The 17,852-nt window shown below is 48.0% G+C and overlaps 1 protein-coding gene across 4 annotated transcripts in view; it reads left to right on the plus strand.

Annotated features, from left to right (window-relative positions):
• The window catches only part of SMOC1 (SPARC related modular calcium binding 1), a 154,623-nt gene that overhangs the window by 56,859 nt on the left and 79,912 nt on the right, over positions 1 to 17,852 (plus strand). For all 4 annotated transcript variants that reach the window (XM_077122856.1, XM_077122859.1, XM_077122860.1 and 1 more), the window contains exons 2-3: positions 13,630 to 13,795; positions 14,828 to 14,940. In XM_077122856.1, the coding sequence (XP_076978971.1) occupies positions 13,630 to 13,795; positions 14,828 to 14,940 (279 nt within the window). The remainder of the gene's footprint in view (positions 1 to 13,629; positions 13,796 to 14,827; positions 14,941 to 17,852) is intronic.

The raw sequence follows: 17,852 nt of genomic DNA on the forward strand, positions 1-17,852 counted from the left end.
GTTTCATGTAGGCCAAACTATGGCTGCTTCTCTTTTGCCTGGAAGTGACTTGAAAGGCTTTATGTGTGTGTGTGTGTGTGCAACCGAAAGACAGCATTAGGATCCTAAGATGACAGTGGAAAGAGCAATAAAAGGAACCTCCCAATTTCAGCACTCACGGCACCAACATAATTCAATGACGGAGCAACACTGGAGGGTCTCCTTCTCTGCTCGTTTTTGTCTGCCTTGCTCAGCCCTCATTCCCAGGGCTTAGGGCTGGAAAGTTGTGGATTTCCTCAAGTGCTGTGTGAATAAAGCCTTTATTCCTCGTTATCTCCCTTGCCAGTATGCGTTGCTCTGCAGTGTAATGGATATGAAGACGAGCCTGTATCTATGCTGCGGTTCTTTCCCGAACGAAATAGGCATTTAAAGTGATACTTTCCTTCACTTTAATCCCATGAGATTGAAAGTATGCCCTATTTCTCCATTTAGTTCTTATGCAGCCGTGAAATAATTCCCAGAGGGTATAAGACTTCTGCCTCTTTCTGCTATGTTTAGAATTGGTGTGGAAGTCTTTTATTGTGGGTGGCTATGGTGAGGCTGTTTGGGGCCAGTGATAAGGGAAATGGTAGGTGGTAAGAGCAGGAGGATGCACTGTAAAGGTTGTGAGTGGACAGGAGCTTCTAAGATCAGAAAACTAACAGCAGCAGCATTAAGGATCCCAAGTTTTGGACTGGGGAGGGCCAAAGGCAGCCCCCCTAGCAGATGGGAAAGGAGCCTCAGCCAAGATGGGAATCTGTTTTTCAGGTTAAGTGACTCAGCCCCGAAGGGGGCTTTGGGCCTCTCTGCCACCCAGGATGCTCTTAGGCTGTTCAGGTGGGGGGCAAGGAGCATCTTACCACAGCTGGCCCATCATAGGAGGGAACAGGGGTGTCTGTTCTTGACTTATGTGGGTAGGATGAGGACTCTCTAAATAGGCTTCCACTCAGTTCCTCTGGGGATCATAGTGGGGTGTGGAAGGGCGCACATCCCACAGCAGATCCATGAGGAGAGGAAAACAAAGGCTTTCAACACTTCTGTTTTTTTGCAGATAACTTGGTTAGCAGCTCTGTCTCCTTCAGTATTTTTGACCCTAGGTTCTTGAACAAATGCCCCCCACCAATTACTTCCAAAGCTCTCTTCTAGATGTGTGTGCAAACACATATGCCTGTGTATCTATATCATGGACACACACGTCTTAGCTAATGAACAGATTCTGTTGATCAGCTCTTTTATTTTGGGTCTGCCTCACTCGGTTCTCACTATCATTAGCTTTATTTCAGCCACATTCTGAGTTACTCCAGCATTTTGTTGATCAGTCTGGGAGCTGTAGAGGCCACTATAGCCTTCATGGCAAATTGGTCTCTGGATTTGGCCTTTGCAAATTTGTCCTAAGTTCTGGCCTGCCTGTTTTGAGTCCCATGGTCTGCTACGCGGCCGTGCACTCCCATGAATATGTGATTATTTGTATAGCTAGTATTTCCAGGTCTCCTTGTCTGTGATTACAAAATGATACCACATTTACACTGTCTCTCAAAATATTAATGAATGCAAATCCCTCTTCTTCAGGCAGTCATATCCCTGCTTACTTTGGGGGTGCCTTAAATATTTCCACAAACTAGTCATAACTTCCCCCTTTGCCCAAAGGAGCCTCATTGCTGGCAGTGCCCATCATGAGAACACCCGGGTCTGTGCCAATGGAACTATCTCCAGCTGCTGCCAAAGCTGTCGGTTCAGTTGCCAGAGCTGGGCTGGGTTTCACGCAGAGGTGGGGAAATGGACCTGCCTTATTTCTGTGTCTCTTTGTCACCCAGGCCCTGAAATTGCTCTGTGTGTGCCCAGAATCTTTCAAAGTGATCTTAAATCTCTTGAACACCCCCCTTTCAGCCTCTACTCCTCCCACCAAGTCTCCTGTGAAAACAATTCTGTCCCACCCAGCACCCGGCTGGACGGGGACCAACCCGGGTTACCCCCTCCCCTCTGCCCCAGTTGTAAAACACATGGCACATATCACTGGCTGCAAAACGTTACTGCTGATAGTGGGGCCAGGTGTGGTAGGGAAGAGACAGAATCTGCAGCAGTAGTTTCTGGGCCCCAGGGCAGTTAGCAGGATGCTTAGCGATGGGTGCGATGTTTCCGTTCTCAGTAATACCTAGGGAAAACGTTGAGCATGTTGCTGGGCAGAGCGCTGCTGGAGTGTTCAGGCTAACCTTTGGAAGGAGCCACTAGCCTTGGCTAGCTGGATTGCCAGGTGGAGTGAGTGTGCTAATTTCAGAGACCTTTCCTACTAGATCTGCACGTCAGCATCACTGGGGCGAAAGAGGGAGCACTTAGAACAAAAACAGGCTTGTGAAAAAAAAAAAAACTCCTTCTATGTCTTCTTTGCCTCTGTACCCCCACAAGTCTGTGTCCGTTCTTGTAATTCACAATTCCTTGCGCGCATCCTGAGTGCCAGGCCACTTTGCTGCTCCTTGTTAATACCGTCAACTTAATTTTTACCCCCGTGTTAGTTGGCTAGGGGGGTCGAAAAAATCTGGGTCTTGGAGAGTGCTCTGTTTATTTGGTTTGGAGCAAGTGGAGTTTTATTTACACTGAAGGCAGAGTGAGGAAAGAGGAGTGGGGGATAGGAGAGGGACTTTCTCTAAGCCTGGCTTTGTGAGTTCTATTACGTCAGCATTTATTGACTGGGGGTCCCAAGCAGGAAACAAAGAGGAATGCTTTCCTCCTCTGATTGAAAGGCTTGGTGCCCTGTTGGTGATCAGGAGGGCCCAAGAGTCCAAGATCTTTAAGCCGAAGGACTCCACTCATTCGTCCTCTCCAAGACACATGCCAGGGCATCCCACCTTCCCCTTCCTGGGCTTGTGGAAGTTCTCTAGTAGGGCAATGATGGAGTACAGCGGTCATCTCCCAGGGGGCAGCAATCCCAGTCCCTCCGACATCTCGTTGGTCCTTGGTGCTCTTATTTCATCTATTGACCTCGGGTTTCACCTGGTACATTGCCTTTTCTGCCTGGGCTAGCTAGCTGTTGGGAGAGGGAGAGTGTGCGGAGATGCCTAGTGTTGGGCTCAGACACTCAAAGTGACTGAGCTCTGTGGCTCCACTTGCCCGGGCTAAGGCTGAGTTCTTGGGGACTGCTGATGGGATTGCATCATTGACCACAGTATGGCCAAGCTTATCACAAAGGACAGCCTGCCCTTCTTTGGCCACAATGCTCCCTCTTTCCTGTCCCCCCTGTTGCTACTTTCAGGTGGAGGAGTGGCCTCTCTGCCGTCTCTGATGCTCCTGCCAGAGATCTCTAAAGCTTAGATCTGATCTTGTCTTTTACTTCCTTCTTTGTGTTCCAATTCTTAAAATGAGAAAAAATTAAAAAATTTAAAAAGACAGGTGGGGGTCTTCAGGACCCTCCTATGATCTCGTTCCCCAAAGTTGTCATTTCTAAACTATGCTTTAAAAGTTGTTTGCTCTTCTACCTCCATGTACCTGTTGGTGCTGGGCAGGATGCCCTTTAGAGGTCTGTTCCTGCTTTTGAAATCCTTTATTAGCCAATCTACAGTATCTCCTCCAAGAAATCCTCCCAGATCCATCCTATCAGAATTAACCTCTTCCTCTGACTCCAGAGAACAAGGGGTAAACACAATGGGGTACACAGCACGGCCCTGGGCATAAAAGGTGCTCAGTAATTCTTCGCTGAGTGGATGGATGTTGGTCCTCACCTTTCCTTTTCCTTTTTTTGTCTTCCTACCTCCCTCCCTTGCTTGCTCCTCCTTTCTTCCTTCTGTACCTTTCCTTTCCTCCTTCCATACCTTTCCTTTCCTCCTTCCTTCCCTCCTTTCTTTCCTCTTTCCTTTCTTGTTTTTTGTTTGTTTGTTTGTTTTGAGTTAGTTGTGACCAGCTCACATCTTCAGCTTTCCCTGGCATCCATTTTCAAATATTCTTTCCTTTTGTCTGATTGTGACTTAAGGCTTTGCTTCCTGGGGCTGATTTTCAAAGTGCAGCCCCTATGGAGTTAACTATATGCATGTCAGTCTTTGCAGCTGACTCTCCTTTTGGAAGGAGGGCTTGGGTTTTTGTTTATTTTTATAACCCCAGATGCACCTCACACAATGCCTGGTAATTGAAGGGTGTAGGCAGAGAAATCTCCAGAAAGCTCATTGAGTACCTACGGGAGGTCTGAAGTGTCCTTTAGAGCAAACATTCTTTGGGATTATGCTCTTACTTTTATGTTTTATGTTTTCCTCTTGTTTATTGAGGAATAATTTACAGGCAGTACAATTCACCATTTTTAGGTATACACTTTTACGAATTTTAACCTATCTATACAGCTGTGTAACCACCACTACAATCAAGATATAAAATATTTCCATCATCCTTGAAAGTTCCCTCGTGTTTCTCCCCCTGCACCCAGCCCTTGGCAACCATTGATCTGATTTCTGTCCTTGTTTTTGCCTTTTCTGGAATGTTATATAAATGGGATCATATCATATGTGACATTTTTGAGTCTGGCTTCTGTCACTCAGCATAATGCTTCATTTTTTGGAAATTTAATAACTTGGGTCTTGACCCATGCTTTATCTGCCCCCACCCTTCTAAAAGACTGGCAAGGAGCATGGATTTGAGGGTGTGAATGGGGCGTTTGCAAGTTGGAAGTGTCTGAAAAAGTGCTACCTTTGCATCCTCTTTAGACCCAGGCCTATTTAGACTCAGGGTCCTCTTTAGACCCAGGGTCCCAGCTGCACTGCCCTCTTCCCTGCCACCCCAGAGTGGCACCTGGTGTCAGGCAGGCTTGTCCCCTGGATCTTGACCTGTCACCTCCATGGCTGGGGGGGCTTAGTGAGGGAGGGAGGCCGGGTGGACAGGGTGGAGTGACCACTAAATTCCTCCCTTGGGGAGGGGGTGGGGTTGGGGTGACGAAGGTCAGGCCTCTGTTGGCTAAAACAACAGAAGTGCTTCCAGCTGCCGAACAGCTGGAGGGGGGCGCCTGCTTTCCCTCAGCCATGTGAAAAGTCCTTTAATCGGGGCGTGCTGTTGTCAGGCCCAGCAGCCGAGGTGTGTGGAAGAAGAGCAGATGCCACCGCTGCCGGCAGACCTCCCCTTCCCTTTGACCTCCCTTTTCTCCCCTCCTCTGTCTTTCTGAGTTCCCCTCTGAAGCCGCCGGGCTGTTCTGTTCGAGACCCTCCTTTGCACCTGTGTAAATGCAATCGTCGTGGGGTCAGGGAAGGGTGAGAGCCAGCTGGGCAGAAGTAGGGAGGTGGGTGTTCAATGCAGATGACAGATAGTGGGTAGGTGAGTGATGTTTTAACGGGAAACTGCTTTTTATTTCCTAAGATGCAGGCCCTGGAGAAAAAGGCCAAAGTCCAATTTTGCAGATGGGGGAGCAAGTGGCAAGAGGAGGACCGGTCCTTGGGTTAGAGAGTTGAGAGGCTGGGCTGCAACTAGATGCTTGGAATGTGATTCTCCACTTTTTGTAGCGAGTGTTGACTCCAGGCGCAAAGTCTTTCCACCTTTCAATTGAAGATTTACCTCCAGAAAGCTTTTTTTGGTGCTTGAGTTTTAAAAACTTGAGCTGGACTTTGATTTACAAACACAACAGAGAATAATAAACCCTTAAGAAAGCTCCCTGCTTCCAGAGCCCTTCCCTTCTCCTGTCTATCAGAGACCCCCACCAGCTCCCACCAGGGCTGCCAGAGCTAACAGCAGAGCTCACCATGTCCCTCGGCCAGCCCCTGGGGGTTCCACACTTGATATCCCTGTACTGAGAGGGGCGGTGTGATATGGTAGAAAGAATGTGGACCTTTAAAATCAGGCTTGAAATAGTGTTCAGTCACTAGCTTAATCTCACTGAGCCTCAGTTTCCTCATTAGACAATCAACCAATGACTATTTATTGAGTACCTACTCTGGACAAGGCCTTATGTTAGGTACCGGGGATCGAGCATATGTCACCCAGATCTTGTCTGCTACTTTTAGGGATCTTACAGCCTTGTGGGGAGGATGGGCAAGCAATAGATAACTAAACAATTGGTTATTTAATTATAACTGTGGCACAGGCCTTAGTGGGGAAGTAGAGGGGGTTCTGGGGGCTCACCACAGGGGTCCTGACCTACTTTGGGAGTCAGATACCTCCAAGGAAGAGCATTGACACTGGGCTCAGAAGTATGAATAGGTGTTTGTGAGGGGGAAGCACATTCCAAGGAGGGGGCAGCATATGCAAGTTTCCAAGGCAGAAAGGAGCATCAAAACAGGGCTAATAATTTTTACCTAGTTGGGTGCCTGGGCATCAGGGGTCTTCACTGTGCCCATTACCTGCCCAGCAGGCACACAGGTAGGCGTTATTCTCCTTCGCTTTCTTTCCAAAGGCATTTGCAGGTTGGGCTGAAAAGCTCATCATTATTTATAACATTAATTCTGTGGAACAACAAATTCAAAGTGCCAGCAAACTGGCTAGTAAATGAATCCATTTTATCATCTGGCTAGTGTTCTTTCTTAAGTTCATGCATGTGGTGGCTGCCAGAAAAAACAGAGGGCTAAGTACATTGACTGTTAAGTTTTGCGAGTCATTTCAGGCTCAGCTACCCAGGACGTCTCAGATTACCACCTGCCTTATGAGTGAGATGAGTTCTTTCTTATCTCTAGCATGGTGGAAAGACTTCCTGGAGGGCCAAGTGAAGTGGATTCTAAAGGCTAAGACCAGACTCATTGCAAACGAATTCCATAATCACTTAGTGATGTCTTTCAAGGGTATATGGGAACTGTCTCAACCACTCTGTTATATTCTCTTCAACAATTCAGGGATATTTTTTTCTTTCTTTGATTGAAGGGAAAACTACTGTGTTTAACATATAGCATTGCTGATTGAATAGATGTTCCTAAAAAGGAACAAACAGTTTCCATTACTCCATACACTTGAAAACTTGAAGCTTTTGGTGGTTGTTGGACAAATAATATCTCTTTTCACAATCGGTGATAGAAAAAGGAGCTTTTTATCCTTCGTCCATGGACTATATTTTAGGTAATGTTTGTTATTCATCTGTTTCTTCCTCAAATTTTTATTGACCAACTCCTTTGAATCAGGTGCTGTGTTAGTCCTTGTGTGTGCAAAGAGGAATAAGATACACAACTTTATAGGCATGTAAACAGATAAATGACAATGCAGGAAATTGGGGGTTTTGATAGAAGTGAGAACAAAATGCAGTAGGAGCTCCAAGGAAGCTAGTAGTAGTGTTTAAAACATGGAAGCATTTGCTTTTTTCAGGGTGATAACCTCAGTGCCAGTATGCAATTTGAATTTAAATGGGATTAGAGATTGGTGGCAAAGAGTCAAATATCTAGACAAAAGATGAAAAAAGACTGAATGAAGTCATTGCAGTTGGAGGGGAAAGCCAGCTGGGGAAAGAGGCCCAGACAGCCCCGAGTCACTCCAGCCGCCTCAACTGAGGCACCAGTGAGTGAAAATACAGTGGATGTTCCAGCTCCATCCAAGCCATGAAATGAATACAACCAAACGTAGTACCTCAGCTGACACTACAAATGGAGAAGAACCTCCCTGCTGAGCCCAGCCAACCCAGGCACCTGTGAGAAATGACAACCTGTTGTCTGAAGCCACGAAATTTGAGGGCAGTTTGTTTGCAGTCATAGATAAGTGAAACAGAAATGTCAAAAGTGACTTCCTGAAGCTGAGTTATATATGGATTTATTAAATAAAAACCTCAAATTGATTTGAATTTGACCTTGGTGTTTTGAGTAGGATATTATAAAAGGAAATGCTGCGTGCTGCTTCAAATTGTGGACTTCAGTCTCCCAAACCTAGTAGATGGGCCACTGATCTGGTTGTTTAGTAAGGCTCCTGCTCCCTTGTCAACAGGTGGGCAAAATATGGAGCTATGCCTGTTGCCAGAAAATCCCTCTTCAGAGAGCAGATTTCAGAAAATCCTGCTGTTTCTGGTTTTAGAAACAGCAGGATCCTAGCAGGTAGAAGTTAAGACTGTGAGACCAACTCCCTATTATAAAAAATTGAACATCTCCTCCCAGAGGGAACTGGATTGATTCTGGGCTATCCTACATTGTTCAAGAAACTTGGCCGTCAGTCAGACTTAACACAGCTTGTGTTGGGGTGGTGTCCCTGAGCAGAAGCTGTGGCAGAGTTGGCATTCTCCTCTGCTGGAGCCCACGGGACAAAGATCAGCATGTGTACACTTCAGACAGAACGGGTTGTTGGTCTAAAATCTGTTTCATCTACCCTTGCCTCCTCTGTGGCCAAGCCAGCCTTCAGCCAGTAGCTTACTTTTCCAGTAGGAAAAGACATGAATTGTTTATATGTCTCTCAAGTGCCTAGCCTACTTTACAAATGTGAGCAGAATACAAAATGTCGTGTATTTGCTTTGGAGTCATTCACTCCCCAAGAAGAGAGGGCAGGAGTAGGGAAACAACTGCAAATGCACAATTGTCTCGGCCGCGTTTGTTTGGTTTCCATATTAAGCAAATACTATTTAACATTAATATTATTAGTATTTGTCATTTGGTTAGGCAGAGGGAAGGGAATATATGTGAGGGTTTTTATGAAAATACTATTTCCTCAGTATTTGGCTGATTGGGAAGACAGCTTTTTGCAGCCCAATACCAAAAAGTTTTCACCAAACTTGGTTGCTCTTGAGCCGACTGCTGTGCCCCGGAGGTTCCTGTCCCAGCCGGACGACTCAGACTCTTTCAGTTTTGACTATGTGCTGAGTGAAATGACACAGGTCCCAGGCTGGTGCTGGGGACCTGTAGCCTGTACCTCCTGTCTCCTTCAAGAAGAGACAGAGCCGCCACCTTTGTCATGTTGGGTGAACTCTGATGAACTCCTGGGATATCCTGACTGTTGTTCCACTGGCAGAGAATTAATTTAATGTCCAATTTCAAGATCTGGATATGACTCTGAGTATCGATTTATTTTGTTCCTTGGTCTAATCAGTCTTAGCCTTGCTCAAGTAGGAAAAACTCAATTCAGTCCTACCTTCCCTTCCCCGTTCTTATGTTTGACTGTTCAACATGTGGCTATTTAAATTTAAGTTAAATAAAATTAAACATAACTGAAATTTTAGTTCCTGAGTTGCACTAGCTATGTATCAATGCTCAATAGCCATATATGGCTTGTGCATGGCATCGATAGAGAACATTTCCATCATTGCGGAATGTTCTCTTGGACTGTGTGGCTCTGTAGCATTTCAGAGTCCCTGGTGTTGTTGGTCCTGTAGTCTCCTGTTAACGTGCAGTGTGGGTGTCTGCTTGCCTGTCGTCTCCACCCTTGAGTGTAAGCTCAGTGAGGGCAGGAGCTATGCTGGCTGCGTTCTGCTTCCTATGCCTGGTGCAGTGCCGGGCTTGCTGTTGGTGCTTGACTGCTAAGTAATGAGGGGGTGAACAGAAGGATGAGCAGTTTGGAGGATCACCTCATCCTCAATATCTGTGGCCGGAGTTACGCCCTCAGGGGCCTGGAGGCATGGGTGATTAGGACCCAGCGATCCATTTTATAAAACTCATTGCCTTTGTTGAAAACAATCAGAAACATGCACGGTTCCTAAAACAGATGAAAATGAGATAGCATAGACGATTGAAGATTTTATAATTTGGTCTTTAGCATTGGCCCAGGGCTGTCAGGTGAACTCTTTACCTGGCTTTGGGGGTCAGTAATCTCTAGAGACAAAACTTCTGGGAGCCGTTCTGAAGCTGAGAAAGATCTTGGTGTCTTGGGGTAGGTGGGGCTGAAGCTCTTTTACCTGCTTATTTGCAGACAGAGTGTTCTCCTTGTTACTAAGCTGGTCTCTGGCACGACCTGCCGTGGTGTCTCTGTTGGCACAGAGGAAGCCATTTCCAAATCGAATTTATGGTGCATCGTTTAACACCACGCTGTCGCCTCTGGCCCTCCTTTCCTGTGAGCTGCGGAGTAGACAACAGGCACCCTCGGCGAGTTTGAAAAGAAACTTTGTCTTTCTCTCCCCTCATTTTTTTTGGTGTATTCGCTTAAAGAAAAATAGTCCCCCTCTCCCAATAGTGATAAAGTACTGTGGGCATCCTGTGCAGGCTGGGAATACCTGTTTTGGTTTAACTTTGAAAGGAACAGGGTGAACAAGAATTCTTATCAGGAACTTTCCACAGTAGGCTTGAAGTGCCTGGAGAGCAGGACTTTGTTATTTGGATCTTAGCAGTTCGTGTCTGCCACGCAGTAGGCTCTGGGTAAACGTTTTTTGAAGTAGTGAATTCATTTTTGCCACTGGGTCTGTGTGTCCGTTTGCAGTGTTAATGAAAGGGAGTGCTGGGCACAGGTTAGAAGCGTGGCCCCACGGGGCATGGCTATCCAGGAATCAATCCCAGCATTGACATTTCTATGCTGTTTTATCTTGTGCAAGCTGCCTAAGTTCTCTGAGTCTTGATTTCCATATCTGTAACATAGCCTGCCTCATAGGGTTATTGTGAAGATTAAATTAGTTAATATATCATAAGTGATATATAATTATCAGCTATTGTTATTATCACTCCTCATATATTTATCAGCTATTGTTATTATCACTCCTCAGGGGTAAGGACTGGCCCCAGAACCCCTCTTTGGTTTTCCTAGGAGTTAGAAGGTACAGTTATTCCCGTTTTGTCTAAGCACGAGAATAAAGACTTTGGCTGATCCACATGGCAAAATAACCCCTTCAAGTCATTCTTAAAACCCAGGGTCTTAGTTCAGGTGAGGGGCAGAGACTTCCACAGGGCAGGAGCGAGAGACCTTCTATTACCTGGCCTGAGAGGTAGGGCACAAGGACAATGGAAGGAATTACAGGGCCAGGTCTTGGCTGCATTTTGAGACTGTAGATAAATCAGAAGTCCATCTGAGGGTACCATACAGGGCGGGAGAGATACTTCTGAGGCCAGCTTTGCTGGGTGTAGCCACCTGTGTCCTGTGCCTATCCAGGCGCCTAGGCCAGGGCTGCCCAAACCTGCCTCATTCAGCTGGACCTGCCTCACTCAGCTGTCTCAGAACTTCTCTGGGGCACAGTGGGTTGTGGACTTCTTCCTCTAGAGCTGGGAGGGTGATAGTAGCAAAGGGGCTTGAGGGGAAGAGTAAGAAGCAGCTATGCCTCAGCTTTGGAGATGACTTCCGTTCTGAGATGGAGCTGGGACCACCTGTGCCCTGGGTATAATGTCAGAGGGAGGGTTAGCAGGAGGACGTGGCTTGAGAAAGGGAAAGCTCAGGATAGGGGAGTGGCCCAGTGACCCCCCCCCCCCCCGGGTGGCAGGAGCTGGGAGGCAGGGCCCGTCACATCACTCCTGCTGGCTTGGAGCTGATGCTGTGTTGGGATGCTTTCACCCAACCCTACATCGTGTGCCCTGGCACCGTGCTGGACACTGGGGATCCGTTCCTGGGCGAAACAGGCACTACCCTTGTGTTCCTGGAGCTGAGCGTTGAGGATTCTGTTATTAATCAAATCACACAAATAATGATAGTGTCATAACAACCTGTGCTAAGAGTCGTGGAGGAAAAGTGAGGTTATTACAGCAGAGCCATCCCCACTGGGGACACTCAGGAATAGTCTCTCAGAAGAAATAGCAGGAGCCGAAATCCGAAGTAGGGGTGGGAGGGAGGGAGAAGGAACAGTGTGTACAAAGGTCTGGAGGTCGGAGCCAGTGTAGCTCATTTGAGAGCTGGAAAGCAGGTCTGGGGCCCGGTGAGGGGCAGGTTAGGGGACGACAGAGCAGTAAGAGCTGATGTGAGAGAGAGAGCCTGGGGCCAGACTCTCTTTAACCCAGGAACCTGCTTAACCCAGACCTGGGAGACAAGGCGAGGGACTTGGCTATTTACCTAAGGACAGAGGGAGGGTTCTCGAGGGTTCTAAGCAGGAGCCACCTGAGGGGAGTGGAGCTGCCCTGAGGGGCAGAGGTCAGGGCGAGGCTGGATGGCCCTTCTCCTTCCTGCTCTCCCGGTCAGCTTGTCCCTCTTCCGTGTGGCAGGCTGGGGGCCAGATGGGATTGTATGTATTATTTGTTTTGTCCCAGAACACCACATGCTATCACGGAGCATTCCCGGACTCAGGACATTTCCCTTTGGGCTTGGGAGCCTGGGAGATCCAAAGAGAGGGTTAAGTGGCACTGCCCGCCCTGCCGTGGCCTGTGTGGTGCTGTCAGCCCTCAGCTGGGCCCTCCCGTGCTGAGCCGGCGAGAGGTCAGGGTGGCGGAGGGACTGCTTTATAACTGAGACGTGGTCCGTGGATTGCATTGATGGACAGGCTTGGACTCTTGGAATTTGGCCAGCGTGGGGTGTGTTTGCAGGACCCCCTTGAAGGAGGTGGCACTGCCTCTAGGCCTCTCTCTGTGCTGTTCTGGAAAGGAGATTCATTTCTTACCCATTTGCTTCATTCACCCAAGGGCCTGCAGATACACAGGAAACAGAGGAAGATGTTTGCCAGGGCTGTGTTCACACCTTCCCTCAACCTCTGTGAGCCCGATGTGGTTAGTCGGGCAACTTCAGCAGTCCCGGCTGCCAGGTGTGTACTCGTGGCCTCGCCATGGGTGATGGTGGAACTGCCGTTCCTGCAGCCGGCACTGACACGGGGCCTCAGCCAGCCTGAGGCGCTGCTCTGTGCAGGGGGCTGGCACGACGGCCTCAGGTAGTCTCTTACCTGGCTCCTGGTTCCCCCCAGAGTGGGTGGGAGTGGGTGTGGCAAGAGGCCTTGCAGGAAGCTGCAAGATTTCTGAGAACCTAGCTTAGGAGCCCTACATCACCCATTCTGGAGCATTTTATTGATCAAGCAAGTTATGGAGGCTAGTACAGGTTCAAGGGGTGAGAATTAGACTCCACAGCTGAACCCAGAGGAGCAGATACTTTGTGGATGTCTCCCTTCTACACAGTGTATAAAAATGTATCAGAGATGTCCGCCAAGTCTTGCAGTATCAAAACCTGTGCAATCCAGCATTATAATCCCGAGCTGGTTATAACTGCTATTTTCTTTGAATCGGGAAATCGTTTTCTCACAGAAAATCATTTAACTTGTGTTTTGCCAGAGAGCAGTGAGTGGAAATTTCAGAATGGTAGAGTTGGGCTCCATACCACTTTCTAACACATAAGACTTCCCCAGAATGGAATCTGATCTTCGATAGTGAGTTCCTTGTTTGGGGAAGGATCCAAATAGAGGTTGTATGACCCTGTGCATGGAGGGAAAGGCAGCATGTCCTAATGGTTAAAGCTTTGGCTTTTACCTCCTACAGATCCCGGTTGAAATTCATCTTCCACCACTTACCTACCATGTGACATTGGGCAAGTTACCCTCTCTGGGCTTCAGTTTCCTTATCTACAAAATAAAGAGCTCTTATTTCACAGGGTGGTTGTAAGGACTAATGCGCATGAATTACGTGGCATGGGGCCTGTTAATACTCAGTGAACACGAGACATTGTTACTGTTCTTATGATGGACAGAGTGTGCCTTCCTTGGTTAGACTTTGGGACCTTCCAGTCCTCTTCCTCTTCTGAGGCTTTACAACTCCGAGTTTGCCCAGGACTTGCTTCCCATGGGCAAACCAGTATTGCAAGTCACGGACGACCCCCAACTTTTCTTGCAAAAGTGACCTCTATACCTTTTACTTTTTTCTAACCTAGTTTCTAATAAGTGACCGTGACCCTCAGTGCAACCTTCACTGCTCCCGGACTCAACCCAAGCCCATCTGTGCCTCTGACGGCAGGTCCTACGAGTCCATGTGTGAGTACCAGCGAGCCAAATGCCGAGACGCGAGCCTGGGCGTGGTACATCGAGGCAGATGCAAAGGTGAGTGCATGCTCCCCGACCCAGCCTTGGAGAGGCTGCTGACACCCACCCCCGCTGCACTGCACACTCCCTGGGGGGAGCTCAGAATGAGCCTGCCGCCTGGTTTTTTCTGCTGCCCTTCACTTCTTCCACCTGGGAACCAGGGGAGGAATGAGTACTTTTTTTTTTCAGCCACTGCCACTAGGCTCATCATTCCCTCCCCCCCCCACCCCCCGTATATGAACATACTTAAAATGGGAAAACATTGCTGCTGGCTCTTGAATAGGGATCCCAGACGTTGGCCAACAGATGTGTTTTGTTTGACCTCCTCACATGTTTCAAAACATTAAGAACACTTGAGGTAACATTTAAAAATTGGGAGATTCAATATAAAAATCTGGATTTGTATGCTTCTCTTGAAAATCCAGAAGTGCTGGTAATATTAGGCCTATGTTCTGTAAGTCCACAAACGCCTAGAGCTGAGAGGCAGACGCTCCCTTTAGAGGAGAGCCCGGTGTCCAGTGTGCCAGTTTTCAGCGCTCCCCACTGTCTCCCAGAGTTGAATGTGATTCATGGGTCTTTGAGTTTGTGACTCTGGACTGTTGAGAATGATCTCAGGAATTATGGGAAATGAAGCAAGCCGCTGTAGCGTCTGACTTTCCAAAGAAAATGCTTGCAATGATTGAACTTTAAAACAGCTTTGAGACCCCTTCAGCTTACCAGGGTTTGAATAAACCTGGTAAAAAAGAATGGATGGAAGTGGGACACTTTTTCCCTGGGTGGGGGTAAGAGAAAAAATAAGCAGAGCACAGTATAAGTAGGAGTCGCTCTCTCAGCAACCCTCCCCACTTTTCTGAGAATAACGTTAAGAGGAAGGTGAGGCTGGACTAGTCACTCACCACTGCCCCTTTCTAGATAGAAAAGCCGTTTGGTGGGGAGTGGACTCTCTGCAAGTGGGGCGCTTTTCTCTCTGGACACTCGACAGCCATTTTGTCCCATGGCTCGATGTGGAATCCAGGTGAAATATGCCAAGATGCTCCTTTCTCCATTTAGATGGTGGCCAGAGCAAGTGTCGTCTGGAGCGGGCCCAAGCTTTGGAGCAAGCCAAGAAGCCCCAGGAGGCTGTGTTTGTGCCAGAGTGTGGTGAGGACGGCTCCTTTACCCAGGTGAGGCCTTGGCGAATCCTCTCAGGTCTGCTTCCAGGATTGAGACAGAGGAGAGTTATCCTGGGATTGTGAGCGGCTAGTGCCTTCACTTTCTGGGAAACAGCTGAGCGAGTGCTGCCTTCGGGGGCCTGCCTTCCCTGACCTCGGCCCAGTGTGCCACTCCATGCCAACTGGCGGTAGGTCCTGTAAAGACGCATCGAAGTCCGAGCCAGGAAACTAGCATTGCTTGGTCTCCGTCCACTCTCTGGCTGTCTCCTCTGAGGGCTGGACCCAAACTTCTCCTTTCTGTCAAATGTGGGCTGATTATTTGTTCTTAACCCTGCCAGTTTCCATGGGCAACCCGTTATTCCCATCACTGTTGATTGCTATCCTCTCCTTATTCCCTTCCTTCCTACAAAGCAGCGCTCTCTTTGAGTGCAACTATGTTTCATGGTTTTTGCGAAAGCAAGAACGAAAGTGAGAGTGAGCAAGAGAGAGAGATTGCGTGTGTAAGCATGCACTCATATTTTTAAATTTCTTTGTGAGCAGTCTCACCTCTCATCCTGCCCGATCTTCTGGTTAGTGCTTTGTGTAAAATTGAGGCTGGTGATGTTGATGTTGGCATGGGCTATTTCTAAAATGTGGGCCTCAGCCAGACACTAAGGTGCTCCATAGTGACACCTTTAGGCTGCTCCCCTACCGCCCTGTGGTGAGTGGCTGGGGGTGGACTGTAGCCCGAGAGTCTGGAAGTTTCTGTGAGAGGCAGGATCCTGGGCCGACTACATCAAAGCAGGGTCAGTAAGGGAAGGCCACTGGGCACGGGTGAGCTTGGCCATGTACTGGGATGGTCCCGGTGACAGCGACTCCCTCTGCAAGGTTGCATAGAGTGGCATTTGGGAGAATCCCCCTAATTTAGAGCAGGAGGCAGAGGCTTCAGGCGTCTAGAAACTTCCCTATAAGTCAGAATCAATGGGGCACAAGAGCGTAGGCCTCTAGTAGATTTTAGGTCTCGTTTATGGGCTGAGCTGAAGGAGATTGCTGATTTTATTTATTTATTTATTTTTATTGATTTATTTTTTTGCATGGGCAGGCACTGGGAATCGAACCCGGGTCTCCAGCATAGCAGACGAGAATTCTGCTTGCTGAGCCACCGTGGCCCACCGAGATTGCTGATTTTAGACTGACCGTCTGTTGGGGTGGCAACATGGAGTGGTGGATTGGGGGTTTGGGCATCATCTATTTAAAGTTTTCCATTGGAATCAATTGTGCAACCAGGCTCCAGAGCTCCTGGGTTACAATGACCTCAGCTGCTGACCCTGTGACACGGGCATTCTGTTCATTGGCTCATTTGGACCTTGCCACGAACTGGAAAAGTACGGTCGGTGTTTCCATCATTTTGCAGATGATGGAGCAATCGTGGGTGTTGAGTGGCAGTGCTGGGATTCTAATCCAGATCCCTGTAACTCCAAAGCCCTCCACACCCTGCTGCTTTCTGAAGTGACAGGTTTGAAGGAGGCTCTGAGGGGTGAACAGGAAGGGGCAGTATGTGCAGTGAATAGCGTGCATGGCCTGCGCTTGATTGCCAGCCCCACCACTTCGGGCAAGTCACCAGACCTTTGTGGGTCTCAGTTTCCCTATCTGAGAAAATGGAGAAAATAATAGCTTATCTCAAGGTCACGTTGAGGAGTCAATGAGCTAACCCATGTAAAACACTTAACAGTATTGATTCACAAAAGTGCTAAATAAATTCTTGTCAATCTCCTCATCGTTGATCCCATCTCTGCTGTGGGTCTGCTACTCAAGTCTTCCCAAGATTTTATGGATGAACTGCTCAAGGTAAAAAACTGCCTTTTGTTGAAACTCCCCAAGCTCAGAAATTGCTGTGTTCCCTCTGTTTATTTATCATAGTAAAAAGAAAGCAGGTGATCTTTGTATATGTGTTTGAGAATTCACGTGTGAGGGAACACAATAAGACCTCTCAGCTTAATTTGGGGCTGAGGCAGGGGTGATGGGAGCAGGGAGGAGGGCAAAGTTGCTGCAATACTATTTTTCTTTCTCTAGGCCTGTGGAATCCTGGGTGTGTTGCTTATGAGAACGGCTGACCCCTGGCCTCCTGATTCTGAAGTGTTTGCTGCCTCGTGACAGACAGCCTGCTGGCCAGCTTTTGTTTGGGCAAGGCAAGGCTGGACCAGGTGTTGTTTGCTGGGGAAAGGAACTTCCAGATTAGTCCGGGCTGAATTGCTAAATGAGAGGGCCCCCTGAAGTTCACCAAAGGTTGTATAGACAATCACGAGCCGCTTCATTTGTTTGACAGTCTAAGCACTGCCATGTGTCTGCAGGCTCGAGGCTGGTTCTCGCCAGTGGGCAGCCAGACAGCCAGATTGAGGGCCCATCTCAGTTCAAGTGATTGAAATGGATGTGCTTTTTCCCTTGATCAAAGACACTGCAATAACTTCACAAAATGAGGCTGCCTCTTTGAGTGTGCGTCAGTCACATTGATGGGCTGCCCTAATGCTAGGAGACAAAAAGTTTTTCTCCCTTCCCCAGCCTCCACTCTCATTTAGCCGGTCTTAAAAAAATGTTTTTTTTTAAAGACCTAACCCCAGAGGCAAGCTAGATTGCTTTAATATTCTTTAGGATATTGCTATGCACATGCTCTGGTGTTAATAATCTACTTTAGCCCTGTGAATTATTACACAGTTAACGCTCTCTTGAAGTTTATGGAGGGAGTGATGGGATCCTAATGGGACTGGATTTGTCTGGGACAGCTTGGGACCACATGACTGAACTGCCTTTAATGGGGTTCATGTGGGAATCGACGGTCTCTGGTCTCTTCCTTTGTTTTCCCTTGTCCTTTTCCCTCCCTACCTCCGACCCAACTCACTTTGGAGAGTGTCTCTTCGTAAGCAGCGGTGCTAAAGCTGCACATTTGA

This window comes from Tamandua tetradactyla, chromosome 12 (assembly GCF_023851605.1).
Source record: "Tamandua tetradactyla isolate mTamTet1 chromosome 12, mTamTet1.pri, whole genome shotgun sequence".
In the NCBI taxonomy this organism is placed as follows: Eukaryota; Metazoa; Chordata; class Mammalia; order Pilosa; family Myrmecophagidae; genus Tamandua; species Tamandua tetradactyla.